Genomic DNA, 14,199 nt, shown 5'->3' on the forward strand with positions numbered 1-14,199 from the left:
TGGGCTAGAGCGGCCGTGTACAGCAGCTAGGTGCTTTGTATACAAGTCAATGTTATTTGTGCCTATGTAGAACCCAGTTGGCACCATGAGTGGCCCAGGTAGGCGGGTGGTTCATAAGCTGGTTAGGCTACACAGTGACACACACACGAGCCTGGCGCTGGTCCATAAGACGGGGCCCAAACAACCGCAGCTCATGGGGCTCCTGTACTGGAATGGACATAACAGCAGCCATATTGCCCAACAACTGTCCATTCCCCGCCTTGTACAGCAGAGCGAGTCTGAATCCAGACTGAGGAATGGGCAGAGGGCAAGAAGTGGAGGGGCACAAGGGCATGTGATCACATGATACGATTACACTTGGAGCTGCACATCTACTCCCTGTAGCAATAGTATGAGCAGAGTAAGGCAGCAACAAGGGATACTCACAGGTCTGATGTGCTCTTGAGATTCTTGTTTACGAGTGCCAGGTAGTGATCCACTTGAGTCTGCAAATAAACATACAGAATGAATTGCTTGGCCCCTCCCATGAAGCAACAATGGCTACCACACAGGGGAACAAACATGGAGGATGACACCCAGCCTGTCACACAGCCAATAGAATTAGAGCACTTGGCTTCGGCCAATAGCTACAGCTTTCCTCACTTGTTTCACATCAAAAGGAAGGTTTAACCCTTTCCATGCCAGGTCTCTTTAATCCTGTGTTGCCTGTACAACCCGGAGCCACAGCAATCGATGGTGTCGGCACTATTCTTCCAATGCTATAGATTCTATGGCGGGTGGCATGCAAAAGGTTAATTTTGCTTTCTTATCACAAAGCAACATTGTGGGGTGTTTGTGAGTAGCCTTACAGCAGAGTATCAGGAGCGCCCTGTTGTGTGGGAGAGAATGTGAATGCTAAAGGGAACACGCCATAAAGTAGCCGCAAATATTCTACATATGGGGAGGTCACTTCTGCCCTACAGACCAGGTGCAATGCATTGTGGGAAGGTGGGAGGAACAGAGCACGAGCCAATGACAGAGAATGAAGGAGCCGTATGGCAGATCCACTCACCTGATGCCTTTCATAAATGACAGGAATACTGAACAGGGAAATCAGTGCTGCAAAGACAAAACAGTCCATGAGATCAGTTGCACAGAAAGCGCAGCAACTACAAGTCCCAACATCCCACAACACTGAGGTGCACCACAGCCGAATGCCCACGATTTACACTATTGCTCCACGTGAGGTTAAACCCGATCCATATTGTGTCAGACTAACATGGGTGTTTAACTGCACCAGGGTGGGTGCCAATAGTCCAATCAAAGCAGTTGACTGGTTGCTAGGGACGACTGCACTGGAGCCAATTGCAATCACATCATGTGCCGATGGGTACAAACAATTTACTTTTCTTGATGGAGCCGAGTGCCCGGCGCTCCTGGTTGTGCCTCATATGAACCTGCAACACCTCGGGGGCCTATTGACTGCACAGTGACCAACAGAATAAATGTTACTCTGCCCAAATGCTGCATTTGACTCGATTTAATAAAAAACCATAACGACAAACGATAGATTTCATAATGGCGTTTTAAAGCAGCTGCTGACAGAGGTACAAGTATTGGACCAGTTATCCAGAATCCTAGGGAACTGTGGTTTTCCGGATAATCGATATTTCCGTAACTTGGATCTTTATACCTTAAGTCTACTAGAAAATCACGTAAACATTAAATAAACCCAATAAACTGGCTTTGCTTCCAATCAGGATTAATTATCTCTCCAGTACAGGTATGGGACATGTTATCCAGAATGCTCAGGACCTGGGCTTTCCGGATAATGGATCTTTCCATAATTTGAATCTTCGTACCTTAAGTCTACTAAAAAAAAAATCATGTAAACATTAAATAAACCCAATAGGCTGGCTTTGCTTCCAATAAGGATTAATTATATCTTAGTTGCAGTGCAACAGCGGCACCACCAGAGGCAGTATTGTACTCCATGACCCATAAGTGCCCAGCACTGCCAACGGCTGCAGCCTCAGCACCCACACACCAAGTCACCCACATTGACATTTTCAGAAATAAAAGCAGGAGAATTTGACATTTTGTGAACACACCCGGCCCCAAGGGCAGCACAAGGGAAATGCTGTTCTACTTACCCACAATGAGCAGGGTGAGACCATTGAACAAGGCACCAATATAGGTGAAGACCCACATCAATACTGCAAACTGGAAATGGGAGACGTGTTAGGAAACATACGATACACAACTAAGCGGCAGCAATCAGAGATCTTTTATTGTTGATCTTTTATAATCTTTTATTGTTGCATCAATATCTATATATATATATATATATATATATATATATAATATATATATATATATATATATATATATATATATATATATATATATATACACACACATATATATACACATATATATATACACATATATATATACACACACATATATATACACATATATATATATACACATATATATATATATATATACACATATATATATATATACACATATATATATATATATACACATATATATATATATACACATATATATATATATATATATATATATACACATATATATACACATATATATATACACACATATATATACACATATATAATATATATATATATATATATATATATATATATATATATACATACACACACACGTGTCCCCATGTACAAGGAGGAGACGTGTCAACCCCAACTGTAGCCCCTACTATGCAGTGATCCCCATTATCTGACTTTTAATAGGGTGCAGTGAAACTGTGGGTGCAGAAAGCCTTGTTTCTGGGCATTAGTCTAGATACAATTATATAGGCGAATAAATTCTGTATCACTGGCACATTGGTGAATAGATTCTGTATCGCTGGGCACACTGGCCGACACTCGAGGCTTTAAGAGAATACTGCAGCCAAGATAAGCAACATGGCAACTCCTGTTTTTTATAGCTTATTATTAAAGCACCAGCATATTCCACATCGCTGTACAATGGAATGGTGTGTGTACATCCAGTGCTGACTGAGTAAGCAGAAGGCCCTGCTAGCTATTAGAACTAGAGCTATTAGATCCCATAGTGTGGGAAATTCCATTGTACAGGACTGCACAGTATGCGCTTCTGTGTTAGTAATAACGATGATGTGGCTAATCCGCTGTATATGCCAGAAGCCAGTTACGTGACTGGCGATCTTTAAAATGAAGCCGGGAGCCGGAGATGAGACACTTGTCAGGCTGTCACCTCCCTACAACTGCAAAGGTATCAGCTATCAAATGAGAGGCCAGGAATAGGCACTGCAGTCTTGAGGGGGGTCAGAGGACGATGCATCGACTGTCAGCAAAGCAGTGACACTTTGTAGCCACCAGCGAGTAGTCAGTGACCTGGGACATATGGTCGACCCTTTCGGCTTAGTGTCACTGTAGGAATTCTGCTGACTTTTCACAGGCTGGAGTAAAAGGACAGTTAGTGACCCCCTGGCTTATACCAATATTAGGGGGCCACTGTTACCAGGACACATTTGGAGAAAATCCATTCCCACAGGGGCAAGGCCTATCCCAACATTTCCATGGGGTGTGTTACCTGGGTGCTTTGATTACACAAAGGTATGTGAGTAGGTGTAATATCAGACTGGCAGGATTGTATGATTAACCAATAGGGGGGCTCTTCATGAGACAATAACACCCCTCTTCTTTGCTGCTCACAGTTGTTCCACTGAAGGCCGGCTGCATAAAATAAATCTGCCTTTCCTGTACCAGTCACTATTTGTATCAGGGCCGGAACTAGGGGTCGGCAGAAGAGGCACAACAATGGGGGGGGGGGCAGGTACTTGTTGAAGGGTCTTTGGTCTATCCCTAGTCCGTTTGCTTGTTCTGTCTTTCACTCACCCTGCATGCATGGGGGGGGGCAAACTAATTGGGGTTGGCTGAATTTATTCAGGGCTCACCTTCAGGGAATCCACCAGGTCTTCTACAAGGAAGAGGTGCCGCAGCTCCTTGACTGTGCAGTTGACATGGTTCAGGGCCACATTGCAGTATTTCTGGACCAGATCCTCTGGCACCGCCAGGTTGGACTCCAAGATGGATCTGAACAGGAGAGAAGCCACACATCAGAACCCCAGTAACGAACGAGTCACAGTCTATATACTCTATACACATAATATAGGATATGAATATCTGATAAAGATTCAGCTGATTTAGAATTAATTTCAACAGGAAGGGAAACATGGGAATGTGAGGAACCTGCAAAGCAATCACGGAGTTTACAACATATAAGTAGGTGAGCAATATTTTCTAAACATATTATGTGCCCCAAGCTCTATTCTAGCAGTCTCTTAGCAAATCAATTACAGGGAACTGTGCAAGTCATGGGATGAGAGCTCTAGTTCTGTAGGAACCAATAGCAGTTAATGTGACTGGCATCACAGCCCCCTAAATGGCACAGAGTTTTATTCACACCCAGTGACCAATATTTTCTGATTTAACCAGCTCACCAGCAGAACGGGGGGGGGGCCTAGACAGTCTCCTTTTCTCCATATTCTGCCGGCAACTGAACGCACCAATATGCACAGGACACAGGCACCAAAAAATCTCTATGTTTCCTACCAAATGGTTCTGCTTGTCTACAGGAAAAAAAACATTTCTTTAATTTCTTTAAACAAACAAAAATGCTTCTTTCACTTTCTTGTGTCGCAAGAAAACGTGGGGCAACTTTGTAAAGCTGAAGAGATTCATGTTTCCCCACAAGGATTTACATTATTGCCAGGGGGAAAGAATTGGGAGGAGATTACGGTAGTTGCCCGTATTAGGGGAGACTAATCGGCTCATCTGTTAGAAAATGTAAAGCAGGGGCTTATACGGCAGGAAGGGGCTTATACGGCAGGGCAGGGGATTAAACAGGAGGGCAGGGGCTTATTCAGCAGGGCAAGCGCAGGAGGCCGGGACCTTGGAATGTACCAATGATTTACTCGGAAGGAGAGAATTGAGCAATGAAGACAGAAATAGCACATGGTGCCAGTGTCAGCCAAGATGTCCCACTGGGGGCCCGTTAAAAACAGAAAATGCAATGTGACAATGCCACACGTGACTCAAATCAGAGTTCCCAAATATTCGTTTGTCCCCCTCCTGTCTGGTTTATAAATGCTCCACACGGACCCTGTTTCTGGGAGTATTTGTAGGGAGCCATGCATTGCTTCCTGTTAAAGGGGAAATCGACCATACTCAGGCATTAGAATGGCATTTGCACTATTAAACTATTGTTTACAAAAAATGTGTTTCTCTACTCAGTCTTATCCGAAGCGGATAGGCACGGCTGTAATAGCCACTTATTCCTGAAATAGAATGAACATTAATGTATGTGAGTGCTGGATGCCAGCTGGAGTAACAAAACAGCCAATTTAGCCCAGTGACAAGTGGAGCCTTTCATCTGGGCGGCAGCAACAGGAGCTCCAACTCACGCATAAGAGTTGTATATAGGTATGGAATAAAAGCGGTTTTACTCTTGGGAAAGCAGATCTAGGTTTTTGTGCTGCCATATAAATCAACATTTCCCACTGCTCAGATATTTTCTTTTGTAAAAACAGCAACTTTTCTTGCTCTATGGCTGGCGGCCTGGCTGCACACAGAGCAGGTTCAGTTAGCCTTAAAGTTTAAGAGGGGTCTATATCCCATTTGGCTATGCGAGTGGTAGAGGCACATGGGGAATGGATAGTGGGGGCATGAGGGCGAACGCCGTTGCTGCACTTAACAGAGCGCTTGTTGAGTCTGTTGTCGGAATGCGCCGCCCAAATCCACTCTGGCTGTGGAAGTATATTCAAAGCAAACTTGGTTGTGTGGAGAGCATCCTCAAACAGGAATCAGGGAAACCAAACTTGTTTAAAATGATGAATCTTTATTATTCCATGTTAAAACACACCATGAGTGCAGGCAGGGGAACCAGCTTAACGCGTTTCGTGCCCAAATGTCACTTCATCATCAGAAGCTAAAGCGCCCCCTACAGTTATTACACATATACATTTATGGCTCTTCGAGTTTTTCGTTAAAATAGCAACCAATGTTTATAATATCAAGAACAGTGTTTTCCGGTATGAATTTTTGGATTATTAATTTTGATCACCCATTATTATGTATCTTGAGATTTATGAGAAATGTACAATTAATTTTAGGTTTCTATACAAATTCAGATATATGTATTTGACGTAACTTTATTGATTTAATCAACTTAACCAGTCTGGATGTAAATACGTTCAATTGATATGTATATATATTATTTATACATTATCTATTCACTTTACTAATATTATAAGGTTTTCAGAAATATCATTTTGATTCTTTCCTTTTTTGGTTATGTTGCATTTTTTTGTACTCTGTTCGTTCTGCTGCCTTATCACCGTTAGTTTAATCGAATATATTTAATGAGGATTTACTAATTGATATATGTTCAGTGACTTTTGGTCTTAACCTAATTTGCATTTTTTATTGGAGTGGTTTTATATGCTTAAAGGGATACGGTCATGGGGAAAACACATTTTTTCAAAATGAATCAGTTAATAGGGCTGCTTCAGTAGGATTCTGCACTGAAATCCATCCTCAAAAGAGCAAACAGATTTTTTTATATTCAATTTTGAAATCTGACATGGGGCTAGACATTTTGTCAATTTCCCAGCTGCCCCAAGTCATGTGACTTGTGCTCTGATAAACTTCAATCACTCTTTACTGCAAGTTGGAGTGATATCACCCCCTCCCTTTCCCCCCCCCCAGCAGCCAAACAAAAGAACAATGGGAAGGTAACCAGATAACAGCTCCCTAACACAAGATAACAGCTGCCTGGTAGATCTAAGAACAATACTCAATAGTAAAAACCCATGTCCCATTGAGACACATTCAGTTACATTGAGAAGGAAAAACAGCAGCCTGCCAGAAAGCATTTCTCTCCTAAAGTGCAGGCACAAGTCACATGACCAGGGGCAGCTGGGAAATTGACAAAATGTCTAGCCCCATGTCAGATTTCAAAATTGAATATAAAAAAATGTGTTTGCTCTTTTGAGAAATGGATTTCAGTGCAGAATTCTGCTGGAGCAGCACTATTAACTGATTCATTTTGAAAAAAACATGTTTTCCGATGACAGGATCCCTTTAATAACTGTAGGGGGCGCTTTAGTTTCTGATAAAGTGACATTTGGGCAAGAAACACGTTAAGCTGGTTCCCCTGCCTGCTCACATGGTGTGTTTTAACATGGAATAATAAAGATTCAGCATTTTAACCAAGTTTGGTTTCCCAGATTCCTGTTAGAGCACGGGCAGGTTGCGGGCGATGACAATATAAGTGAATGGAGGGGGCAATTAACCCGATGCTTTGGCACCAGCCACTAAGCTAGAAAACATGCGAGAAGCCAAACTTTGGTACATGCCCTTTAGCCCATAACAAGACCACTGAACGGTTAAGAGAAATATGAACCTCTACTTTGATAAGAGGGGAAGAAATTCTTATACAAAATAAAAAAAAACAGGTATGAGTCTAGGGTAACCGCATCCCCTGGTGCCTCCATCTAGAACATCCGCTAAGGGCTGATACAACAATGAGCATTTGGGTTGCAAGCTGTAGCTTCCCTTGCAAATTACCCCTGGTTATGTCGTTCTAGTCAGGAGAACATTTCCAAAAATACACCGCACTTAGTAAAATGAGACCGGATTTATGATGACAAGTGTACAATGTGGCGGGAGTCAGAACTGAGCGGAATGCTGACGTGTGTGCTGTGTAATGAATGCCAAGAGCATGTGGCCTACAAGGGCTTGTAGGAGCTCACCTCCTTCTCTACTCACCTTACCTGCCTTTAAACAAGCGTGGGGTTGTAATACTCACAATACAAACCCTAAGATCTGCTCACGTGGTGAGGTCACCAAATAAGACATCTCTGGCTCATTTGGCCATCAACATGTGGGCCAAATCAGGCAGATAAAGGCCCCATCATTGCATATGATGTAATCTCTCTCTTGTTCCGTCTTATGATGCAATTTCTCATAACTATGATGCTTGCCATATTGAGAACATTGAAATAGAAGAGCAGAAACATATAGAATTTCAAGTTGACTCCATGGCAGGACAGGGCACTGGAAGGGGGGTTGGGGAAATAACAGAAGACTGAAATAACCTCCTAGAGGATATTTTAGCTGAGGAGCATAGAGGGGTCAAGTTATGAAAGCTATTCAGTGTGTGTGTGACCTTGACAAGAGACATCTATAGGCTTTATTCACTTACAGGCTCCTCACCAGTGTCGCCATCTTCTTTTGTAAAGTAACATCTATTTCACAAAGTAAGGGCAACATCTAAAAATCATCATTTATTCTTGGACAGAACCATCAGAAGCAACGCTTCATTTCTTAAATTGTAGAATGTGTGGAGAACTTTACATCCTTTCCCAGCCAATCTGGAAACAAGCACTGCCAGGCAATGAGCCATTCCCATTTATTCCAATGGAAGCCAATGAGAGAGATTTAGGGTAGGACTACACGGACGTTTTCAGAGCGATCCGAGTGGCTGCAACAAATTGCATGCAACGAAAATAAGGTAAGAGATATGCACGCTGCGTCTGCATCCGATCAACGCTGTGACTTCATCCAACAATGCATTCACTTACCTTATTTCCGTCACATGCGATTTGTCGCAGCGTGTTGGATCGTGCCGAAAACGTCCGTGTAGTCCTACCCTTAAAGGGGTTGTTCAACTTTAAATGAACGGTAAGTATGAAGTAGAAAGTGATATTCTGAGACAAGTTGCAGTTGGTTTTCATTTTTTATTATTTGTCAGTTTTGAGTTATTTAGCTTTTTATTCAGTAGTTCTCCAGTTTGCAATTTCAGCCATCTGGCTGCTAGGGTCCAAATTCCCCTAGCAACCATGCATCGATTTAGATAAGAGACTGGAATATGAATAGGAGAGGCCTGAATAGAAAGAGTAATAAAAAGTAGCAATAACAATACATTTGCAGCTTATCAGAGCATTTGTTTTTAGATGGAGTTAGTGAACCCCATTTGAAAGCTGGAAAGAGTCAGAAGAAATAAACAAATCATTAAAAAACTAAAAAAATAATTAATGAAGACCAAGTGAAAAATTGCTTAGAATTGGTCATTCTATAACATACTAAAAGTTAACTATAGGGCAGAGACACACGCTGCTATTTTGGGGAGATTAGTCGCCCAGGAACAATTCGCTTCTGGACAACTAATGTCCCCGAACTGCCTTCCCACCGGCTAGAGTGTAAATCGCCGACTGGATGGCACTTGGAACGCTTTGTTTTCCGAAGTTGCCTCATGAGGAAACTTCAGGCGACTTCGGAAAGCTGAAGTGATTAGTCACCCTTAGAGGAAGCAATTTGTCGCTGGACGACTAATCTCCCAAAATAGCAGCGTCTGTCTCTACCCTAAAGGTGAACCACCCCTTTAACACTGCCACTGCGTGTGCCACAGTAACATGGATTGTAACTGTGCTTTAATGACTTTATTTCTAATTACGAATATATTAATGATACCTGAATGGGTGTCCTTCCTCTGACTTCTGGATGGCCTGCAGAATCCCTTTGTATATCCTTAAACTGATGGTGACTGAGAGCAGGGCCAGGGCAATATAAGCGAGCACGCTGACAATACTGAACACACTCAGAGAGAGCAGGAGGAACAAGCTTGCCCCAAACACCACTCCGGATCTCTTAATGTCCCGCCAGTAAATAAGGTCGACAACTGAAAAGAAAAAGGGAAAATATAGTCAAAAAGCTGAAACAGTATCACGTGCCAGGCAGATTATCATCAGATTTTGGGATGTAACAGGCAAAGAAATCAGGGCTGCCCAACTGGAGGTGGATAAAGGGTTTCTCAGAACATTCTTGTACTGGCTGCTGTCTTACTCCAATCCTTAGACTTGAGCTAAAAACTTCATTATTGTCATACGTATTGTAAATAGCTCTGAGGTTGGGCTTCCAGCAACATATTTAGTAGAAGTTGTACAAATAACAATTGGGAACATTTAGTGACTTTAGGCTGATGGTGCAGCAGACATTTTCTCCCCCAGTGGAAAGCTACATGAATTTGCCCCAATACCAGCTTGTTTTAACCCAAAAAGGCGGACTAGCTGCCCGTGTAGCGTAAAATTGCACCGCAGCACTTCTCTACAAATAGGTCTCACTCTCAGGCAACACATTCATCTTCATCAATGGAAGGAACAGATATTCCAGATATTCACATTTACTGCCTCATAACAAATGGCAGAAGACTACAGATTCCAATATACAGTAACTACAGTGAAACCTCAATTTTAAGTGCCCTGATTTTAAGTTTTCCCGCATTTTACTTTTTTTTTTATTTGTGGTCCCACCAATTTATAATTCCCTGATTTTAAGTAATGTTTTCACTGATATTTACATCAAAATTTTGTCCTGATCTCAAAAACTGCTTTTTTTCCCTTGATGAATGTTAATATTTGTGAAATAAAGAGTATTAAAATACTAACCAGATGTATATTGTGCCATGGTTCTGCCTGTAAATGGTCAATTCCAATGAGTCTGCCCCTTATCCAGTCCTGCACCAATCACTTATTGCTTTGGTGTTGTGTATGTGACGGACAGAGAGTCTTGCACATGCCCCCCATATTGTAACATTAAAGGACCAGTAACAATTTAAAAAAAAAAAAAAAAAAGGTTTTGTTTCTTTGTAACGGAAAAAAAAAAAACAAAAAAAAAACAAAACACCAGGACAGTTTTAACTTTTAAATCGCAAAGCTTTTATTAAGAAATTACTTATTGATTCTGTGCATGCGCTCCTCTTTAGAAGTGGCGACAATAGCCAGGGAGGAGAAATCAGGCGCCGGACAAGGGATTGTCACCCAGTCGCTGTTTCTGAAGAGGAGCGCATGCAGAGAATCGGTAAGTAATTTCTTAATAAAAGCTTTGTGATTTAAAAGTTAAAACTGTCTTGGTTTTTTTTTTTTTTGTTACAAAGAAACGAATTTAAAAAAAAAAAAAAATTATGTTCCTGGTCCTTTAACACTGCAATGTTGTTATTAACACAGTAAATATTGTATCTCAAAGTAAAACGGACTCCTGTGCTTATATCCTTTCAAGACTTGAAGAAAGTTATTTAACACATTTCCCTGATTTTACAAAATTTTTTCCTGGCCCCCTGAAAAAGGTAAAATGGGGGTTCTACTGTACAGAAATGCATATACAAACATGGGGAACAGCCAAATTGAGCAGTTTACAGTCAGTTCTAGCAGTGCAAGAATAAAAATTCTCCCCTTCCACTTTGTGAGTAAACATAGAGCCTAAGTGCCAGTTGGTGTGTGCCAGTCCTTCACAGGTATAAGACCAAGAATCCCCTGGGCCCAAGTAGTGAACTAAGGCATTTAAAGGAAAACTATACCCCCCAAACAATGTAGGTCTCTAAAAAAAGATATTGCATAAAACAGCTCATATGTAAAATCCTGCTTCATGTAAATAAACCATTATCATAATAATATACTTTTCTAGTAGTATGTGCCATTGGGTAATCATAAATAGAAAATTGCCATTTTAAAAAATAAGGGCCGCCCACTGGGATCGTAGGATTCACTGTACTGTATGTTAGGTCACATGAGCCAATTAACAGACAGAGTTGTGTCTTTTGCTTCCTCACTTCTTCCTGTTACAGTTAAAGTTGAAGTATTTCCGGTCAGGTGATCTCTGAGGCAACAAACAGACCATCACGAAATGGTGGCTCAAGGCAAGAGATGTAAAAGGGCAATATTTACGTAAATATATATTCCAGTTTGGTAAGATTCTTTAATATGCCACTTAATATGATATGAACTATCTGTTGCTTAAGTGTTCATTTTGGGGGTATAGTTTTCCTTTAATGATATTGTTGTGGGGTCACCTGGATCGATTTGGGGTGATTGTGCCCAGGAACAGGGTGGGAACATGCCCCCACGATGCAGCTGCTGGGGATGAATGGCGCTGCTCTAATCTGGTGGCTACACAGGGAAAATGTCATGGCTTTAGGTGTCCTTGAGGTCCATTGAACTCTTGAGAATTATGGGGCCATAAAAATCTCTTGGAGGCCCATATATGACCCTAATGGACAGTCCTGCTGCAAGAGAACAGCACATACAGTAATGCTTATTTTTTCCCATAGGGGGTTCAGAGCTTTAACACCAACGGAGAAAACATGATTTGTGCCAATATTACATTTCCCACAACTCCCATTTCTCAGTCACTGGGAGAAACTTTACTGATTTACTCAAATCGCTTTATGGCCGTATAAAGTCGTGGGCACGAGGCAGTTTCCCAGCAGAGGAGAACAGGAGTCACGGGGTTAAAAGAACCGAGTTCTGTGAGCGCCGGCCCATCTTTCATGTGCTACTAAATATGGCGACTCCGTTAGACAAAGATAAACATGGCAAAGGCTGGAGCTGTAACAGAATCCAAGCAGAAGCCCAACGAGAAAAAAGAAGCGCAGAATGAGTTGCTACAACAAGAACTGAACTGGTTCTTTTCACAAAAAAACAACTGTTGCCCCACGGCTGCCAAGGACACCCCATGAAAGAGCCGCTCTGAAGCCCTGGCAGTCGCTTTCACACCCAAAATCATCCATTTATTCCTCTCTCTGCTGCACTTAACAAGGGTAACTATGCACGGGAACAAAGGAAAAAGTTCCCATTCTCACTGGCTGCGGATCCCATTATGGCAGTTTCTGGCTACCAAAGAAACCCACAGCATTACAAATGAAAGGGGATTTAGACACTAGAAAAACCATGGCGTCATGTAAAAAATCTCTGCTTATTAGGTTACATTAAAAGTAATGGAAAGCTCCTAAATGCCCAACGCGTTTCGTGCCCAAGTGGAATCCTTGGCTGATATTGCCCAAAGGCTACTCCTGGGCATATTATGCCAATGAGGGGATCAGAGGGGGTATTTATGGCCACATAAAGGTACAAGTCTATTTATGTTAGAACAACGATCCAAAAAGCTCTAAAAACTCTTTTTGCATTGGCAAACGGGGGAAAGATTTAAGGTGAAAGAACAGGAGCTTCTCATGTACCCCAACATCCACATACAGCACCTCAAGTTTCCGCCTCCTGGTGCTACTCCTTTAATCTTCAATGCTGTGCCCCACACATAAGTTATATGCTCACTACCAATATATTCCATAAAACACCATTATAATGGCTCTTTCTGACGAGCGGTTGAAGCTGCACTCCCCTATGTTCTGTTTTTATGCGTTCAGCCGCAGGGGAGCGCAGGAATAGACGCATTTAGCTTTTTTCAGGTAACTTCGTAAAACGAAGCGTTCCGCGTGCCATCCCGCTGGCGATTTACATTCTAGACGGCGGGAAGGCAGTTCGGGGAGATAAGTCGCCCCGAAGAAGGAGATTTATCGCCAGGCAACTAATCTCCTCCCGAATTGCAGCGTCTCTGCCCTTAAAGAGGCACAATGTGTGTCCCTCCGGCTGGTGCTGGAGAAATAACCCCCGGATTTCCAATTGGACATTTATAGTTTGTGGATGTTCTTTTTATGGACATTTTAATTTAAACAAATGAACCATTCACTGGTCTACACGTCACACACATGAGGAGTTCTATATAATCTGCATCTTACACACTCAGCCCTCCAGCAATGAGTTAAGCAGCCAAATAAAGCACACATGCAGCCAAATAAAGCACACGTGCAGCCAAATAAAGCACACGTGCAGCCAAATAAAGCACACGTGCAGCCAAATAAAGCACACGTGCAGCCAAATAAAGCACACGTGCAGCCAAATAAAGCACACGTGCAGCCAAATAAAGCACACGTGCAGCCAAATAAAGCACACGTGCAGCCAAATAAAGCACACATGCAGCCAAATAAAGCACACATGCAGCCAAAGTGACCCATTAGGTACAGGACTAATAAGAGTATGACTTGGTGGAACAGCAGAGTAGAATAATAATAATAAAGGTGGGGGGGCTGGAGGTAATATAGAGTATGACTTGGAGGAACAGCGGAGAAGAATAATAATACTAATAAAGTTGGGGGATGGTGTGCTGGAAGGAATACTAGCAATGGAAGAGCAGGCAGGAGAGAGAGAGAAGCTGCAGCAGCTGGTGTCCCCGGGCAAGTGAATCACAAGTGGCATTTAGTAGCTCTATAAATAGCCGCCTTACTCTCTATGCCTTACATGTTAAAGCTCAGCCA

The 14,199-nt window shown here is 42.2% G+C and overlaps 1 protein-coding gene across 8 annotated transcripts in view; it reads right to left on the reverse strand.

Moving 5' to 3' along the window:
* Nucleotides 1-14,199, reverse strand: part of rtn4.S (reticulon 4 S homeolog) — a 35,842-nt gene that overhangs the window by 1,022 nt on the left and 20,621 nt on the right. For all 8 annotated transcript variants that reach the window (XM_018264273.2, XM_018264272.2, XM_018264277.2 and 5 more), the window contains 5 exon segments: nt 9,528-9,735; nt 3,950-4,088; nt 2,133-2,202; nt 1,052-1,098; nt 427-485 (listed from right to left, as the gene is read on the reverse strand). In XM_018264273.2, the coding sequence (XP_018119762.1) occupies nt 427-485; nt 1,052-1,098; nt 2,133-2,202; nt 3,950-4,088; nt 9,528-9,735 (523 nt within the window).

Source organism: Xenopus laevis, chromosome 5S (genome assembly GCF_017654675.1).
Source record: "Xenopus laevis strain J_2021 chromosome 5S, Xenopus_laevis_v10.1, whole genome shotgun sequence".
Taxonomy (NCBI): Eukaryota; Metazoa; Chordata; class Amphibia; order Anura; family Pipidae; genus Xenopus; species Xenopus laevis.